Source organism: Podarcis tiliguerta, assembly GCF_965153285.1.
Source record: "Podarcis tiliguerta genome assembly, chromosome: 14".
NCBI classification, from domain to species: domain Eukaryota; kingdom Metazoa; phylum Chordata; class Lepidosauria; order Squamata; family Lacertidae; genus Podarcis; species Podarcis tiliguerta.
The window spans coordinates 14,852,440-14,866,549 of NC_139547.1; the positions used below are offsets into that span (position 1 = coordinate 14,852,440).

At 44.8% G+C, this 14,110-nt stretch overlaps 1 protein-coding gene across 2 annotated transcripts in view; it reads right to left on the reverse strand.

Moving 5' to 3' along the window:
- LOC310663699 (NAD(P) transhydrogenase, mitochondrial-like) overlaps positions 1–14,110 on the reverse strand; it is a 78,281-nt gene that overhangs the window by 6,347 nt on the left and 57,824 nt on the right. For both annotated transcript variants that reach the window (XR_014504565.1, XM_083411921.1), the window contains exons 15-19: positions 12,774–13,007; positions 11,972–12,132; positions 8,013–8,192; positions 5,867–6,026; positions 1,224–1,305 (exon numbers count right to left, since the gene is read on the reverse strand). Coding sequence is in view for 1 of the 2 variants with exons in the window: in XM_083411921.1 (XP_083268047.1) it covers positions 1,224–1,305; positions 5,867–6,026; positions 8,013–8,192; positions 11,972–12,132; positions 12,774–13,007 (817 nt within the window). In the remaining variant the exon portion in view is untranslated. The remainder of the gene's footprint in view (positions 1–1,223; positions 1,306–5,866; positions 6,027–8,012; positions 8,193–11,971; positions 12,133–12,773; positions 13,008–14,110) is intronic.

The window sequence follows — 14,110 nt, forward strand, 5'->3', positions numbered from 1 at the left end:
CAATTACTCCTACCAAGTTTCATACCTAAGCAGAGTTCCATATCCACATGTCCCTCATCCATGTCCAGAACTCAAACAGCCAAACTAGAAGTGATAACAATCATGAAACTTGGTCTGACTCTGTTTAAGGCGGCTTCCTGTATTCCTAAGGGAGGAATGGCAGTGTTCTGAGATGGAGGGAAATGTAGACTTCCGGCAGCCTAGGAAGCATAAAATGCCTTGGCAGAAAGGCAGTCTATAAAGGCGATTGATTAATTAATTAATTAATAATAAACAAGGGGCATATTGCTATTTGTTGTGGTGGCAGAGCACAACAGGGTGCAGAGGAGAAAATGTGTTGAAGTTGCCACTATTTTTAATGTGTAGATGCGTCGTGCCATGGGATTGAGTGGCCCAGTGCAAAAGAAGACAGGGCATTCGGTAGATGTGGCTCATCATACACTCCAATACACTGGGACTGACTCTTTATAACCTTTTGAACCAGCAAAGCTGTTTGTTCTGTTCTGCTAACCAGTGGTCTTTTGTGATGGTACTCACAGAGTACAGTCTTTTTTTTTTTTTTTTTTGCTGCCACAGGCAGCCATTTTGTTCCGGCACCCACAACATGAGTACTGTACAGTGGTACTTCGGTTTATGAACTTAATCCGTTCCTGAAGTCTGTTCTTAAACCAAATCTGTTCTTAAACCGAGGCACGCTTTCCCTAATGAGGCCTCCCGCCGCCGGTGCCCTTCCACTGCTTGGTTTCCGTTTGTAGACCGAGGTAAAGTTCGCAAACCAGAACACTACTTCCAGTTTTGCGGAGTTTGTAAACAGAATCGTTCATAAACAGGACCGTTCTTAAACCGAGGTACCACTGTACAAGCAACTCATTCCCTACCACAAAAAAACAACCACTGCTGTTAGCTATGAGTTCGAGTTTCATGATGTTTCACGTTAGCAGGACCCAGTAGGAGGACAGAGTTGAAAGGAGGGGAATGAAGACAGAAGGAAAAGAAATGGCCAGCCATTTCTCAAGGGTGAAGGGTAGATACAAACAGGTCTTATGATATGCCTCCACATAGCAAGGTCATCTTTTTAAAGGATTATCTCACTCCATAAGAGTGCCATCAAAGCTGTTACTGCAGAGTTAATGGTTGCAGATCACACCAGATCTCCGAGGACTAAAGCTATTTTTCTTATTAGTAATATAACTTGTTTATACCAGCATATTGATCACACTTGCCTGACTTTCTTCCCTTGTTCATTAAGCATCTTTACCATGTCAGCAATAGGATACTGAGCTTTGGCAGCACAAAGGCCCCAACCTATAATGACGAGAGAAAAGAAATCAGAGCTTAAGCACTTGCTTAATATCTCCCAGGTCTGAATTCCCAACCAAATCTAAGGCTACATACACACCGACATTCAAAGCATATGGCTTCCCCACAAAGAATCCAGGGAACTGTAGTTTAGCCCCCCACAGAGCTGTAGTTCCTAGCACCCTCAATAAACTACAGTTCCCAGGATTCTTTGGGGGAAATAGATGTGCTTTAAATGTACGGTTTGTGTATGCAGCACATCTCAAAGTGCATGTTCACATTTATCCCTTTAACACTTATCTCTCCAATAGCCCCTCTTCATTTGTTGTCTTTTCCTGTGGTGCAACTTTAGATTTAAAAACTCATGGGACAAAAAAATGCCCCCCCCCCTTTTTTGTTTATGCTATTCTGTCAAATAGAGTAGCTGGCATGTCTTGCACAGTATGTGTCATATTCAGGAGCAGTAAATTGAACTGCGCGCTGTCCCAATAAGTAGTGGAAAGCTTTAGGTTTGGAACACTCTGGGCAATATAGCTTCCGTGTGTTCCCTCGTCACCTGGCAGGCCAAGCACCAGAACATGCCATTCTGAAGGAGCGTCTCCACCCCCATCTTTCTGCCCGGACACTGAGGTCCAGTGCTGAGGGCCTTCTGGTGGTTCCCTCGCTGCGAGAAGCCAAGTTGCAGGGAACCAGACAGAGGGCCTTCTCGGTAGTGGCACCCACCCTGTGGAACGCACTCCCACCAGATATCAAAGAGAAGAAGAGTTTGGATTTGATATGCCGCTTTATCACTACCCGAAGGAGTCTCAAAGCGGCTAACAATCTCCTTTCCCTTCCTCCCCCACAACAAACACTCTGTGAGGTGAGTGGGGCTCAGAGACGTCAGAGAAGTGTGACTGGCCCAAAGTCACCCAGCAGCTGCATGTGGAGGAGTGGAGACGCGAACCCGGTTCACCAGATTTTGAGTCTACCGCTCTTAACCACTATACCAGACTTTTAGAAGACATCTGAAGGCAGCCCTGTTTAGGGAAGCTTTTAATGTTTTATAGACTATTGCATTTTAATATTCTGTTGGAAGCCGCCCAGAGTGGCTGGGGAAACCCAGCCAGATGGGCGGGGTATAAATAATAAATTATTATCCTTGGGCAAAAACTGGGCCCACCCCCACTGACACGGGGCCAATCTGGGTCTCCCTTTTGGGGGGGAGTGGGAAAATGCTGCTCCATCTCTAGTTATTCTGGTCGCTGTTTGCATGCTCAGAGAAGATAGCTGTGAGAGCCAGCAGCGGCAGCAACAGTGCTAGGAGGCTCCAGGCCCCCAGCTACTCTGACCACTATCGCCAGCCCTAGATTTAAACAGAGATTCTGGGGCCCTTTTATCTGGCTGCAAATATATACCAAGGGTCCACAGTGGCCCACAAATAAGCAAAAAGTCTTACCAGAGTATATAACAATCGTAGAACATCAACCCAACGGTATGAAAATTAAGACAGACATTTAGGAGCAAATGGAGGTGGCGGTAGCATAAAGAAAACCAACACAACCCACTGCTAAAACCCTACTAGGAAACAACCAGAGGATTCCCAACCTTCCAAACACTCTGCAGTGTTGAATTCAGAACTCAGTCTTTAGTTCCAGATGAAGTTTTCCCCTTCAAACTTTCATTGCACTATGTTCTCCCATCTCTTGAGGGAGAGGAATTTTGGTATTATGACCAGGAGGAAATATCTGAGCACTCCAAGCATGTAAAATATATATTTTAAAGTAAGGTTACCAGATTTTTTTCAATGAATCTGGGGATTGATTGGTTAAATAAATAAATAGACGTTCAGGACGTTGATGCTGCAGCGATGGTGGTGGCAGAGGGGTGGCCGCTGCCTTGACTTCAACCGCCACCTTTCCTCTTCCTCCGAGGCTTCTATCTCCTTTCTCCATGAGCCTGGTCAGCCCCTGAGTTGTTGGTTCTTTGGTGGTGGTGGTGGGGAAGCGGTGCGCGTTGGGTCAGGCATGGAAGGCGGAGGAGGGCCAACAGCGGCAGTGACGAGGCTCGGGCAGCGCGATGCCTCCCTTCCCATCAGAGCAGCCCCAATCCCATTCCTACTTGCGTGCAAGCAGGAGGGGACAGGGATCCCTCAGCTGGGAAGGGAGGCTTCCCGTTGCCTAACTGAGAGATCCCTGTCCCCTCCTGCTTGCACGCAAGCTCCGATAGGCAGCATGAAGCCTCCCTTCACAGCTTAGTTGCTGGGGTCAGGCAGCCCAGAAGCTGCATCTTAGAGCCCCTGCACCACCATCATATGGGGACTTCTGAGCATCTCCTGAAGCCAGCCAGAGCCAACTGCTCCGGGCTGCTGAGACTGCTGCTGCTGTGTTTCCCGGGGACATTAGATGAAATCCAGGGACGGAATTTGTCCGGGGACTTATTTGCAAATCCGGGGACGGTCCCCGGGAAACCTGGACATCTGGTAACCCTATTTTAAAGCATGACTGAAAAAACGTCTCTGAAGTATTAAATTCATGCTCTCTCATCCCACCTCCCTCAAAAGCAGAATGTTTAGATGGGGAATAATGGACTTAGACATGTTCATTTTCTGTTCCTGCAAGAGGTTTGAACTATCAGAGCCCAAGAAGAGATAGGCCTGGCTCAAGCATCCAGGCTGAAGTTGTCCTGCCAAGACCACCAGCTGGTTTAATTGAATGCTCCTGCAAACAACTCAATGCCCCTAGCAGGGGAATTTTCCCTGTCAATGAGATCAGTGACTTGCATCTTCTTTTTGGTTTGTTTCTTTTTTGCTATGAACTCAGGCTCATCCAGTAGGACATATTTTTTTGGTTTCCTATAAAAATAAGAGGAGGAATGCTTTTCTGGAGAATTCAAAGACCACGTGGTACAGTGTCTCATGGTCAAATAATGTAGCTTGGAAATGGACAAAAAAATCAGGATAGCATCAAACCCCCAGGAGTCATTATGCTTCCCAGCCCTGTAATAATGAAGAAGAAGCGCCACAGAAGAGCTATTAGTCTATTCCAGACAGAATGCATGTTCAAGTCACAAAATGAAGCAACTCAAGGTGCCATTTATGCCCTTCAAGCTCTGCCACACAGAAAAGAAGCTGGCATCAGAAGACTGCAAGATGACTTTGGCACCATCCTGATTTTTCCTCACCCACTCTGTCTTGCTCCGGAGGCCATGGTATATGGGAAAGACAGGAGGATAGGTGGCTTCTTGAAGACAAAACAGAAAAACCCATTCTCCTCTTCAAGCTCCTGAACTTCGTTCAGGGAAGAGAGACCGCCCTCCTGAGGACTTGGTAAGGCAGGGCCTTTATTCCTGTTTTTTTGCAAAGCTGGAGAAAGAAGAGAACTCAACTCTGGTTTGCTTCTGAACCTAGTGGTGGAGGAAGCCGCTTGGGCGGCTGGTGTGGTGCACCCAGGGGCGGGGCAAGCCACCCATAGGGGTGGGATGGGGCGGGGCCTCCAGAGTCTGCTTGCCTCCTCCCACTCAGCCTCCCTATAGCTGGGGGGAGGCAGCAGGCGGTCCGTTTGGGCAGTGTGGAGCCAAGCCACTGAGAGACGTGCGGCTCGGGCACGCTGCAGGCCCCGTGGTGAGTGCTGCCCAGCATTTTGTCACCCCCCTCAGTGGTGACACCTGGGGCGGCCTGCACCCACCACACATCCCTTCCTCCACCCCAGTCTGAACCTTCGCCATCTAGAATCTGGTAGAACTGTCAGTTAGCTCTAGGGATGCCAGAGAATTCTGACAAAAAACAGAAACGGGAGTAGAAATTGCCAATGTTGGCTTATTTGTCCCCTCTCCGGAAAGGAAATCAATCCAGCTAATAACATCGATATATGCTGTTGTCGTTTTTAGTCTGCAAACGATACATAATCGATTGCATCCATGCCCCCCAAATTGCATTATTTTTTGTTTGTGGTGGAACGAATACAGTGGAATAATATAATGACAACGTAATTTCTTACGTAAATTACATAAGTTAAATCGTTTTGCCGGAGCAGACAGCAAGACAAGTAATGCAGTTTTAGCAGAAGATGAACTCCGGTGGAATGGAAGCAGTGCTGCATGCAATGAACAAAGGGTAGAAAGGAAAATGAAGCCTTCTTACATCCTGAATCAGCTTTCAGTTTCAGAAATTTCTCCAAGTCTCCTTCCCACTGTTTTAGAAAAGGACATTTCTGGTAAGTGACATTACGTACTTTTCTGAGGTACAGACTCATTCCAGGTCAACTTCTTTGTTTGTCTCAGCACACAACTGAAGTTCAGTTCTCAGCCTTGACCACTAAGTGGCCCAACCAACCTCACCTCATATGATCTTCTAATCATCTCAGCAGAGACTGAGGTGATTAACAGCATTTGCCTTAACAAGTAGGTAATTAGAGATTGCTTACCTTTGCATTCCATATAGTGAAAAGTTATTTGTTAATTGGGAAAATAAATATGGATATTTGGGAACTGCACAGATAACAGTAGAACAAGAACCTGAATAATAACATTTTCATAGCCCATGTGCATAACTACTAAACAATTTAATAAAGCATTGTTGAACTCTTACCAGGTGTAATGATGATCGAATTAGCTTCCTTGATCATGTCAACAGTTTGATCGATTCCAACTTCAGTGTGTGTTCCAACTATTTCCATGGGCTTTCCTCCAGCCGTGGATGTTGTACCGTATCCACCCAAAATGACATTTGGCAAAGATCGGTTCATGGCCTGGACAAACCATTACACATATATTAGCAAATGTCAGGTCTAACCAAAACCACTTGGGATATCTGTTTGCCACCTGCGGTGAATGGAGAGGCAGTAAAACTACTTTAACCATTGCTTTACTGAATGCTTAAAACATGGTTAATTCAAGCCACTAGATTGTATCCACATTAGTCATACTCAGAGTATGGACAGGACTAACTGAGGTCTATTAATTTTAATGGATCTACTGAGGTCACTGAGGTCCAGCTCCGAGGGCCTTCTGGCGGTTCCCTCACTGCGAGAGGCCAAGTTACAGGGAACCAAGCAGAGGGACTTCTCAGTAGTGGCGCCCACCCTGTGGAACGCCCTCACATCCGATGTCAAAGCGATAAACAACTACCTGACATTCAGAAGACATCTGAAGGCAGCCCTGTTCAGGGAAGTTTTTAATATGTGACATTTTAGTGTATTTTTCATCTTTGTTGGAAGCCGCCCAGAGTGGCTGGGGAAACTCAGCCAGATGGGCGGGGTACAAATAATAAATTATTATTATTATTATTATTATTATTATTATTATTATTACTCTTGAGTAGAATTTAGTTGGCTACAACCCATTGCTTTCAAACTCATGGTTTCATATCCTGGTTTGTGATCAACTATGGTGGTTAGGTATTTCGTCATAATGCTTATTCATAGATAAGGAAAGCAAACCACTGTTACACACTATAACTGCACACAGCCTGTTTTGCTAATACCTAAACCCAGTGCATTTTTTTTGGGGGGGGGAATGCAGTGGTACGCATACCCCTAAACATTTTGTGAATCTAAGTTTGGCCTCATTGGGGGGCAGTATTTCAATATGAATAGGAAAACGAGAGTTCCCCTAAACATTTTTTTAGAAAAAAAGCAGTGCCTAAACCTGTTCCTATAATGTAGCGGTGAGAAGTCTGTGTTGTTGGACTCCAAATCCCATCAAGCTCAGCCAGCATGGTCAATTGTGAGGGATGAGGAGAGTTGTAATACAGAAACATTCAGAGGGCCACAGGTCCCCCTTTTTCCTTTAATGGGTACTGATGACTGATTGACATTGTAGAGCAAGGCTAGATACATCATCCAATGCGGAGGCTGAGACAAGTGTCCTGTCAGGTTGTGTGTGTATATGACAGGGAGAGCGGTTGGCCTGTTTTCCCTCCTCAACGTGTATATTTGTAAATGATTTTTTAAAATGGAAAAACAGCAAACAAACCCAGCATATCTCCAGTACTCTTTCCTCACAAGGACATTGATGATGTAGCAGCTGACACCTAGTGACTTAAAGATGATGGCGGTGATGATAATTTTATTATTTATACCCTGCCTATCTGGCTGGGTTGCTCCAGCTGCTAGATAAAGTGGGGTAGTCATGAAATTATTGCCTTGCTAAATAAAAAATGAAAACACACCAACCACGGGGTACCTACACTCATCTTATACTGGGGATCAGTGAATCTTGTATATTTTGGTTTCTCTCAGTTTTTTGCCTTTCCAAACTTAAATTCAGTTCTCTGCATTCCCAAATCAGTTTGCATTTTTTTGAAGGAAAACAAATTCTCACATTTATTTATTTTTTTAAAAGTTCATGAAAATTCACTGGCATTCTACTGCAGATTTCTCCTAATATACACATCTGTATGCAGTTTTGCCCAATATACAAAATTTCACAAAGCAAATTCCTCTACTGTAATGCATATATATATATATATATATATATGCATTACAGTATATATACAGTGTATATATATATATATATATATATATATATATATTATCATGATGTGCATTCTTATGCACATTTCACCCTAGTAGATATGCATTTTTGTACTTGGCTGGAGAACTGCGTGGCAAAATTTGGAGAAGTGTGAGTTTCACAGGTTGGCTGTCCTTCAGTTCTCTGGTTGGAAAGCACAAATTAGACATGTTCACCTTCAAAGGAGAACTGATTCAAATTTCTCCCCTCCCCCTACTTACCACACACATGATGTAAGACAGGATAGCTCCGGAAGAACCAATCAAGGCTCCAACAATGGTCATCAGGTTGTTGTCCAGAAGAAACCCCTCTGCGCACAAGGCCCAGCCAGAGTAGCTGTTGAGTACAGTGATCACCACAGGCATATCCGCTCCACCAATAGCTGCCGTCAGGGTTACTCCCTGCCATTTTCACGTGCCAAAAAGGGAAGGCGAAGCCAAAGTAGGTCAGGTTTAAGTAACAGCAAGAGTGTATAAGGTCCACATCAGAAAGAAAAGGAGCGGGGAGGAAAGAAATGGAAATTTAATCAGCAGGATGTGTGAGGCATAGAGATTAACAAAGACTGCGGTCATACATGGCCTTCACTTTAAGTAAAATTAATGCCAGCGTACTGGAAGAAGCAAAGATCGCCAGTGTCAAAGCAATGATTCTTCAACATCAACTTTGTTGGACTGGTCATGTTGTGTGGATGCCTGATTATCGTCTTCCAAAGCAACTACTCTATTCTGAACTTAAAAATGGAAGGCGTAATGCTGGTGGTCAACAAAAGAGGTTTAAAGATTCTCTCAAGGCAAATCTAAAAAACTATAGTATAAACACCAACAATTGGGAAACACTGGCCTGTGAGCGCTCCAGTTGGAGAACAGCCTTTACCAAAGGTGTCATGGGCTTTGAAGACACTCGAACTCAGAATGCAAGGGAGAATTGTGCTAAGAGGAAGGCACGCTTGGCAAATCCACACAATGATCAACTCCCACCCGGAAACCTACGTCTTCAATGGGCATTGAAGACGCTTGAAATTTGGGCAAAAGGGGGAAATGTGCTAAGAGGAAGGCACGCTTGGCAAACTCCTGCCTGGAAACCTATGTCCCCACTGTAGAATGACGTGTGGATCCAGAATTGGCCTCCACAGTCACTTATGGACTCACTGTTAAGACCGTGTTTATTGAAGACAATCTTACTCGGCTACGAGTGATCGAAGAAGAAGAAGAAGAAATAGTAGTAGTAGTAGTAGTAGTAGTACTTTAAGTAATTAAAGTAAAGGTTGACTCTGTACAGTCCACTCTACAGGTGCTTTGTTCCATTTCTATGGCGAAAGCCATATATGCCTTGCATTGGCAATTGGAATGGAAAACAGTTCAATTAAATATCTAGAAGTGCCAATAAGGATTCTTCTGATCTGCCCATCTTACTGTCCTTCCCCAAACCCCCAAAAACATGACAGTGTTACTACAATGCTCCTTATATTTCCTAGTGTACTATAGCCACAGTAGTCTGAATGGTGCAAAAGAAGGGCATTAATTATTACCCCCCAAAAGAAAATTACAAGCATCTACCCAAAGATCTTGGTTACGTCAAACAGACATTTGGGAACCCTACATCAAGCCCGTTCTTGGCTCATACTGTTATCTCTCTCGTTCTCTCTCCAATCTAGGATTACAATAACATCTGACTGATTAAACCAGTAGCTTATTTCACCATAAAGCCCGCAGCAAAGAAGTTTTTGGAACCCTGCAGATGTGGTTTGTGGGATCCTGAAGGGGTTGCACTGGATTTTTTCATGGAATTTCTATAGAGCCGCACAACTATTTTGAAGAGGGCTCTGCGGAGTCCTCGGAACATCGCCAGCCCCTTCCAGCCGCAGCTGCATCTTGTATTGCTCAGCAGACGCTGGATATTCGTGGGAGAAGTTTGTGCTACCTTGCTTGAAATTCAAAATAGGGAGCACAGCACAGCCTTTGCTGGCGGCCCAACCACCACACCAAAAAAAACCACACAGTCTTACTTATTTTATTTTTCTTACACACGCAATAGGGAAAACAATATGATTTATTGGGCTGAACGAAAGCAACATCAAAATAGTTGCTTCTCCATCCCGCCCTGGGGTCCAGGAGCAATTATATACCCTAAATTATCTTGTTTGTGATCAACAGTGCAGACTATGTCACTGCTATTTATTTGTTTACTAAATTTATACCCAGCCTTTTTGTCTGGAATATCTTTGCATGCCAAGGGTAGCTGACGTTCCATGATTGCACTCTGCTAACCAGCTAAACCACATTCTGGCAAGTTAATACGTACTGGGGTCTAAAAACCCAGTATATTTCAGCGCTGGCCTTACTTAAAAACAAAGGGGAAAAAACCAACCTACTACCAACCCCATTGTCTGACTAGCCAAGGAGCATGACAAGAGGGTTGCTTTTTAAAGCAGATTTTCCAGCTAAACAAATCCCCCTCTTTGACAACCCACACTATAGAAAGGAGATGGGGGAAGATGAACGAATACAAAGCATGCTTTGCTCCCTGCTTACATCCCGTACCAGTGGTGGTTTCTTCGCAGGAGTCTGTGGTTCTTATCTACTATACGGCAACGATTCATTTATTAATCTGCCTTCGTACAGTAACTGTAATAGGTAAAGGTACCCCTGCCCGTATGGGCCAGTCTTGACAAACTCTAGGGTTGTGCGCCCATCTCACTCAAGAGGCCGGGGGCCAGCGCTGTCCGGAGACACTTCCGGGTCACGTGGCCAGCGTGACATCGCTGCTCTGGCAAGCCAGAGCCGCACACGGAAACACCGTTTACCTTCCCGCTAGTAAGCGGTCCCTATTTATCTACTTGCCCCCGGGGGTGCTTTCGAACTGCTAGGTTGGCAGGCGCTGGGACCGAACAACGGGAGCGCACCCCGCCGCAGGGATTCGAACCGCCGACCTTTCGATCGGCAAGCCCTAGGCGCTGAGGCTTTTACCCACCCGCCACCCGCGTCCCTAGTAACTGTAATAGGCGCACACAAAATGGCTACAAGGATGTTACCTGCCTGAAGATGAAGGTGAAGAGGAGGAGGTTCGAGTCAAAAAGAAGAAGGGTTTTTAAAATATACCGTATTTTTTGCTCTATAAGACTCACTTTTCCCCTCCTAAAAAGTAAGGGGGAATGTGTGTGCGTCTTATGGAGCGAATGCAGGCTGCGCAGCTATCCCAGAAGCCAGAACAGCAAGAGGGATTGCTGCTTTCACTGCGCAGCGATCCCTCTTGCTGTTCTGGCTTCTAAGATTCAGAATATTTTTTTTCTTGTTTTCCTCCTCCAAAAACTAGGTGCATCTTGTGGTCTGGTGCGTCTTATAGAGCGAAAAATATGGTAGTTTGGGCAGTTTGTTTTCAGTATGGAGACTGAGCACATCTTACCCTTGTATAATTTGTATACATGCCATCCCTGACATTGCTTCATATTTAAGTGCTTAATTGATACGCCAAATGTATCTGACCCCCCTCCCATTTTTCGAACTGCACATTATCAGTTCACTAGAGTTGTGCCAGCCTCACTGCATAATATATCTGTTTCACAGTCCAGTGTCCCTGACTCCATCCTCCTACCATTGCCAATCGGTTCTAGAAGATTCTGCCCCAACTCACTGTCAGGAGTTCGGCCCACACTCGAGTAGGACCCTGGCAGAGACACGTGCCCGATTGGCATGTTCTCTCCCTCCTGGTCGTTCGTTCAGGAGCCTCAAAATCTTTCTTCAGCCCGAACATCACAGCGACCGATGCCAACAGACACCAGCACACTTAGGGATCCGCAGAGTTTGCGCATCATGCATGACAGACCTCAGCAACTCAGCATTTTGGCTAATCTACTTTATTTACATATAAACACACATGGAGCACTGCAACATGGCTCCCTCTCTCTCTAGCATCAGATAGCAAAGAGAAAAAGAACAAAGGACAATAGTCCCACTTCATGGAACAGTGTAACACAAACATCCTGTCTCCGTCACTTCGCACTCTGTGGAATCGAGACTTATACCATCATGTGATAGACAAAAATCCCATGACTGCAATCATGGAACAGGAATTCTAACACTCACCAGGTTCCCTCTTGACCCAATTCTGCCCTCACCTCTGGTTCCTGACTTGCCCCACCTTTTCCCTCCTTCAAACCCAAGGCTTCCATTTCTCTTCATACCATGATGGAGGAGAGTCCTGAAACTCCTATGAGGCAGCCCATGCCGGTCGTATAGCTGGGGCTTAGCATAAAAGGAATCATGCCGCCGACTGAAGCTGCCAACAGCCCAGCGTTCAGGTAATGGCGACCAGGCAGAAGAAGCGGAGCAGAGTTTAATATACCTAGGGAGGGAAAAACCAATATTGAGGCTTAATGTTTTGGCATGTTAATATTTTATTGCTATTTGGGGTTTTTAATCTGGATGTCCTTTCCAGTCCTGTGATCTTAAGTTTTAAGACTGAGGTTTGGTCAGCAGAGGGTTAATAAAACTTGCTGGATATGTGTTTGTAGGGTCCACTATCCTGCTTTTTGTCAAGGAGATTTCTTTCAATGGCTGGTCTCTTCTGCAAGGAGAAAGCCGTTTGGAAATCCGGGATTTGAACCCAGGTCTTTTCGAGTCTAAGTGCAGCACTTGGTCTGCCACACTTTGCTGGTCCTTGTTGTGACTGCATAACTCACACAATGCCAATTTGTAATATTATGACACTACAGCTACTCTGCAAATAAATTGCTGTGTCCGAAGCAACTATTTACTTGTTCAGCAAATCTTGGGACCAAGCCACAAAATTTTCAAAGGTTCTTTCTTTCTTTCTTTCTTTCTTTCTTTCTTTCTTTCTTTCTTTCTTTCTTTCTAAAAGGCTGGCATCAATCCTTACAGAAATTCAGCGTGAACAGCGTTCCTAACTCTAAGAGCAGAAGTCTGTACGCCGTAACTTTGGGTGTCTAAACCGCAGGGAATAAAAATAAAAATACTTGACCGTACCTTGTAGTTTTCCATATGCCACTAAAGAACCACTGAATGTTACACCCCCAATATAGGTGCCCAAATAGGCCACCGTTTTGAGAACATTAGCAGAAGGGTGGACATCAAGGTGTGGATATTCGATCATGTACTCTGCAATGCATGTCAGAACTGCTGCCAAACCCACCAGACTGTGAAATGCAGCAACAAGCTGAGGAAGGTCGGAAATTTCAATGCGTTTCGCAATGGTGAGACCTGCAAAAGGAAACAATTTAGATCCAAGATATTTTTGTTGTTGTCGTTAAAGAAAATGTTGTATTGTATTTCATACCGTCTTAGAAACATAAACAGCCAGTTAAGTAAAAAAAGGCTGTTTACTTTACTTTCTTAAGTTATCCCCCCCCTTTTTTGTGCAAAGACAAAATAATAGGAAATCACAAGCTTATTTTAAGCCCTCTCTCAAAAGAAGTTGTCGCAAGGACCTCTCTCAAGGCAACAGCATCTAAAGAACTCACAAAAATAGGGTTTCAGAGCCACAACCCCATCAGGGGAAGGAGTGTGGAAGAACGATCTGAAGTTGGCAGACTGTATTAAATAGAAGGATAGCTGGAAGATCAAACTATGGCATAAATTAGTAATTTTCAAGCAATTTCCTGGGGTGTCCTGGGCTACCTTGGAAGCATAACAGGGCATCGTCAGGAGCAGATAAATAATGGCAAACAAATAACCCTGAGAGACAGTTTGTCCACTATATCCTTGCAATGCTCAGCAACAGAGGGTTGGGTGTGTCTTGGGGCACCCTCTGTCCCAGCAGGGTGATGTGGAGAGCTACCTTAGACAGAAGTGATCTACAAAGAGAGAGGTTGACCAGGAAGAACACCCAGAATCCTCTGCAACGTGTCAAGGTTTCTTGGCAGGCATGCCTGCATCGACACAACTCTCTGGAGGTAGAAATTTCGAAAATCACCGACATAAATAACCATACCCACTTCCTACCGGTATTGTCTATTTCTATAATGAATGCCTGTTCCTACAGGGACCTAGCTATGATTTAAAGTTTGGAATAGACACGGGACGCTGTTGTTTGCAAAATGTATCATGGAATCCTGGGATAAAACTGGAGCTTTTCTTACGTAATACTCTGAGACTGAGAACCACAGTGCTGGGTTGCTTACTCTTGATCTTCTTGTACTAAAAAAAGTAAAGGTAAAGGACCCGTGGACGGTTAAGTCCTGTCAAAGGTGACTATGGACTATGGGGTTGTGGTGCTGAGGGAGCCGGCGTTTGTCCACAGACAGCTTTCCGAGTCATGAGGCCAGCAGGACTAAACTCCTTCTGGAGCAACGGGACACCCTGAC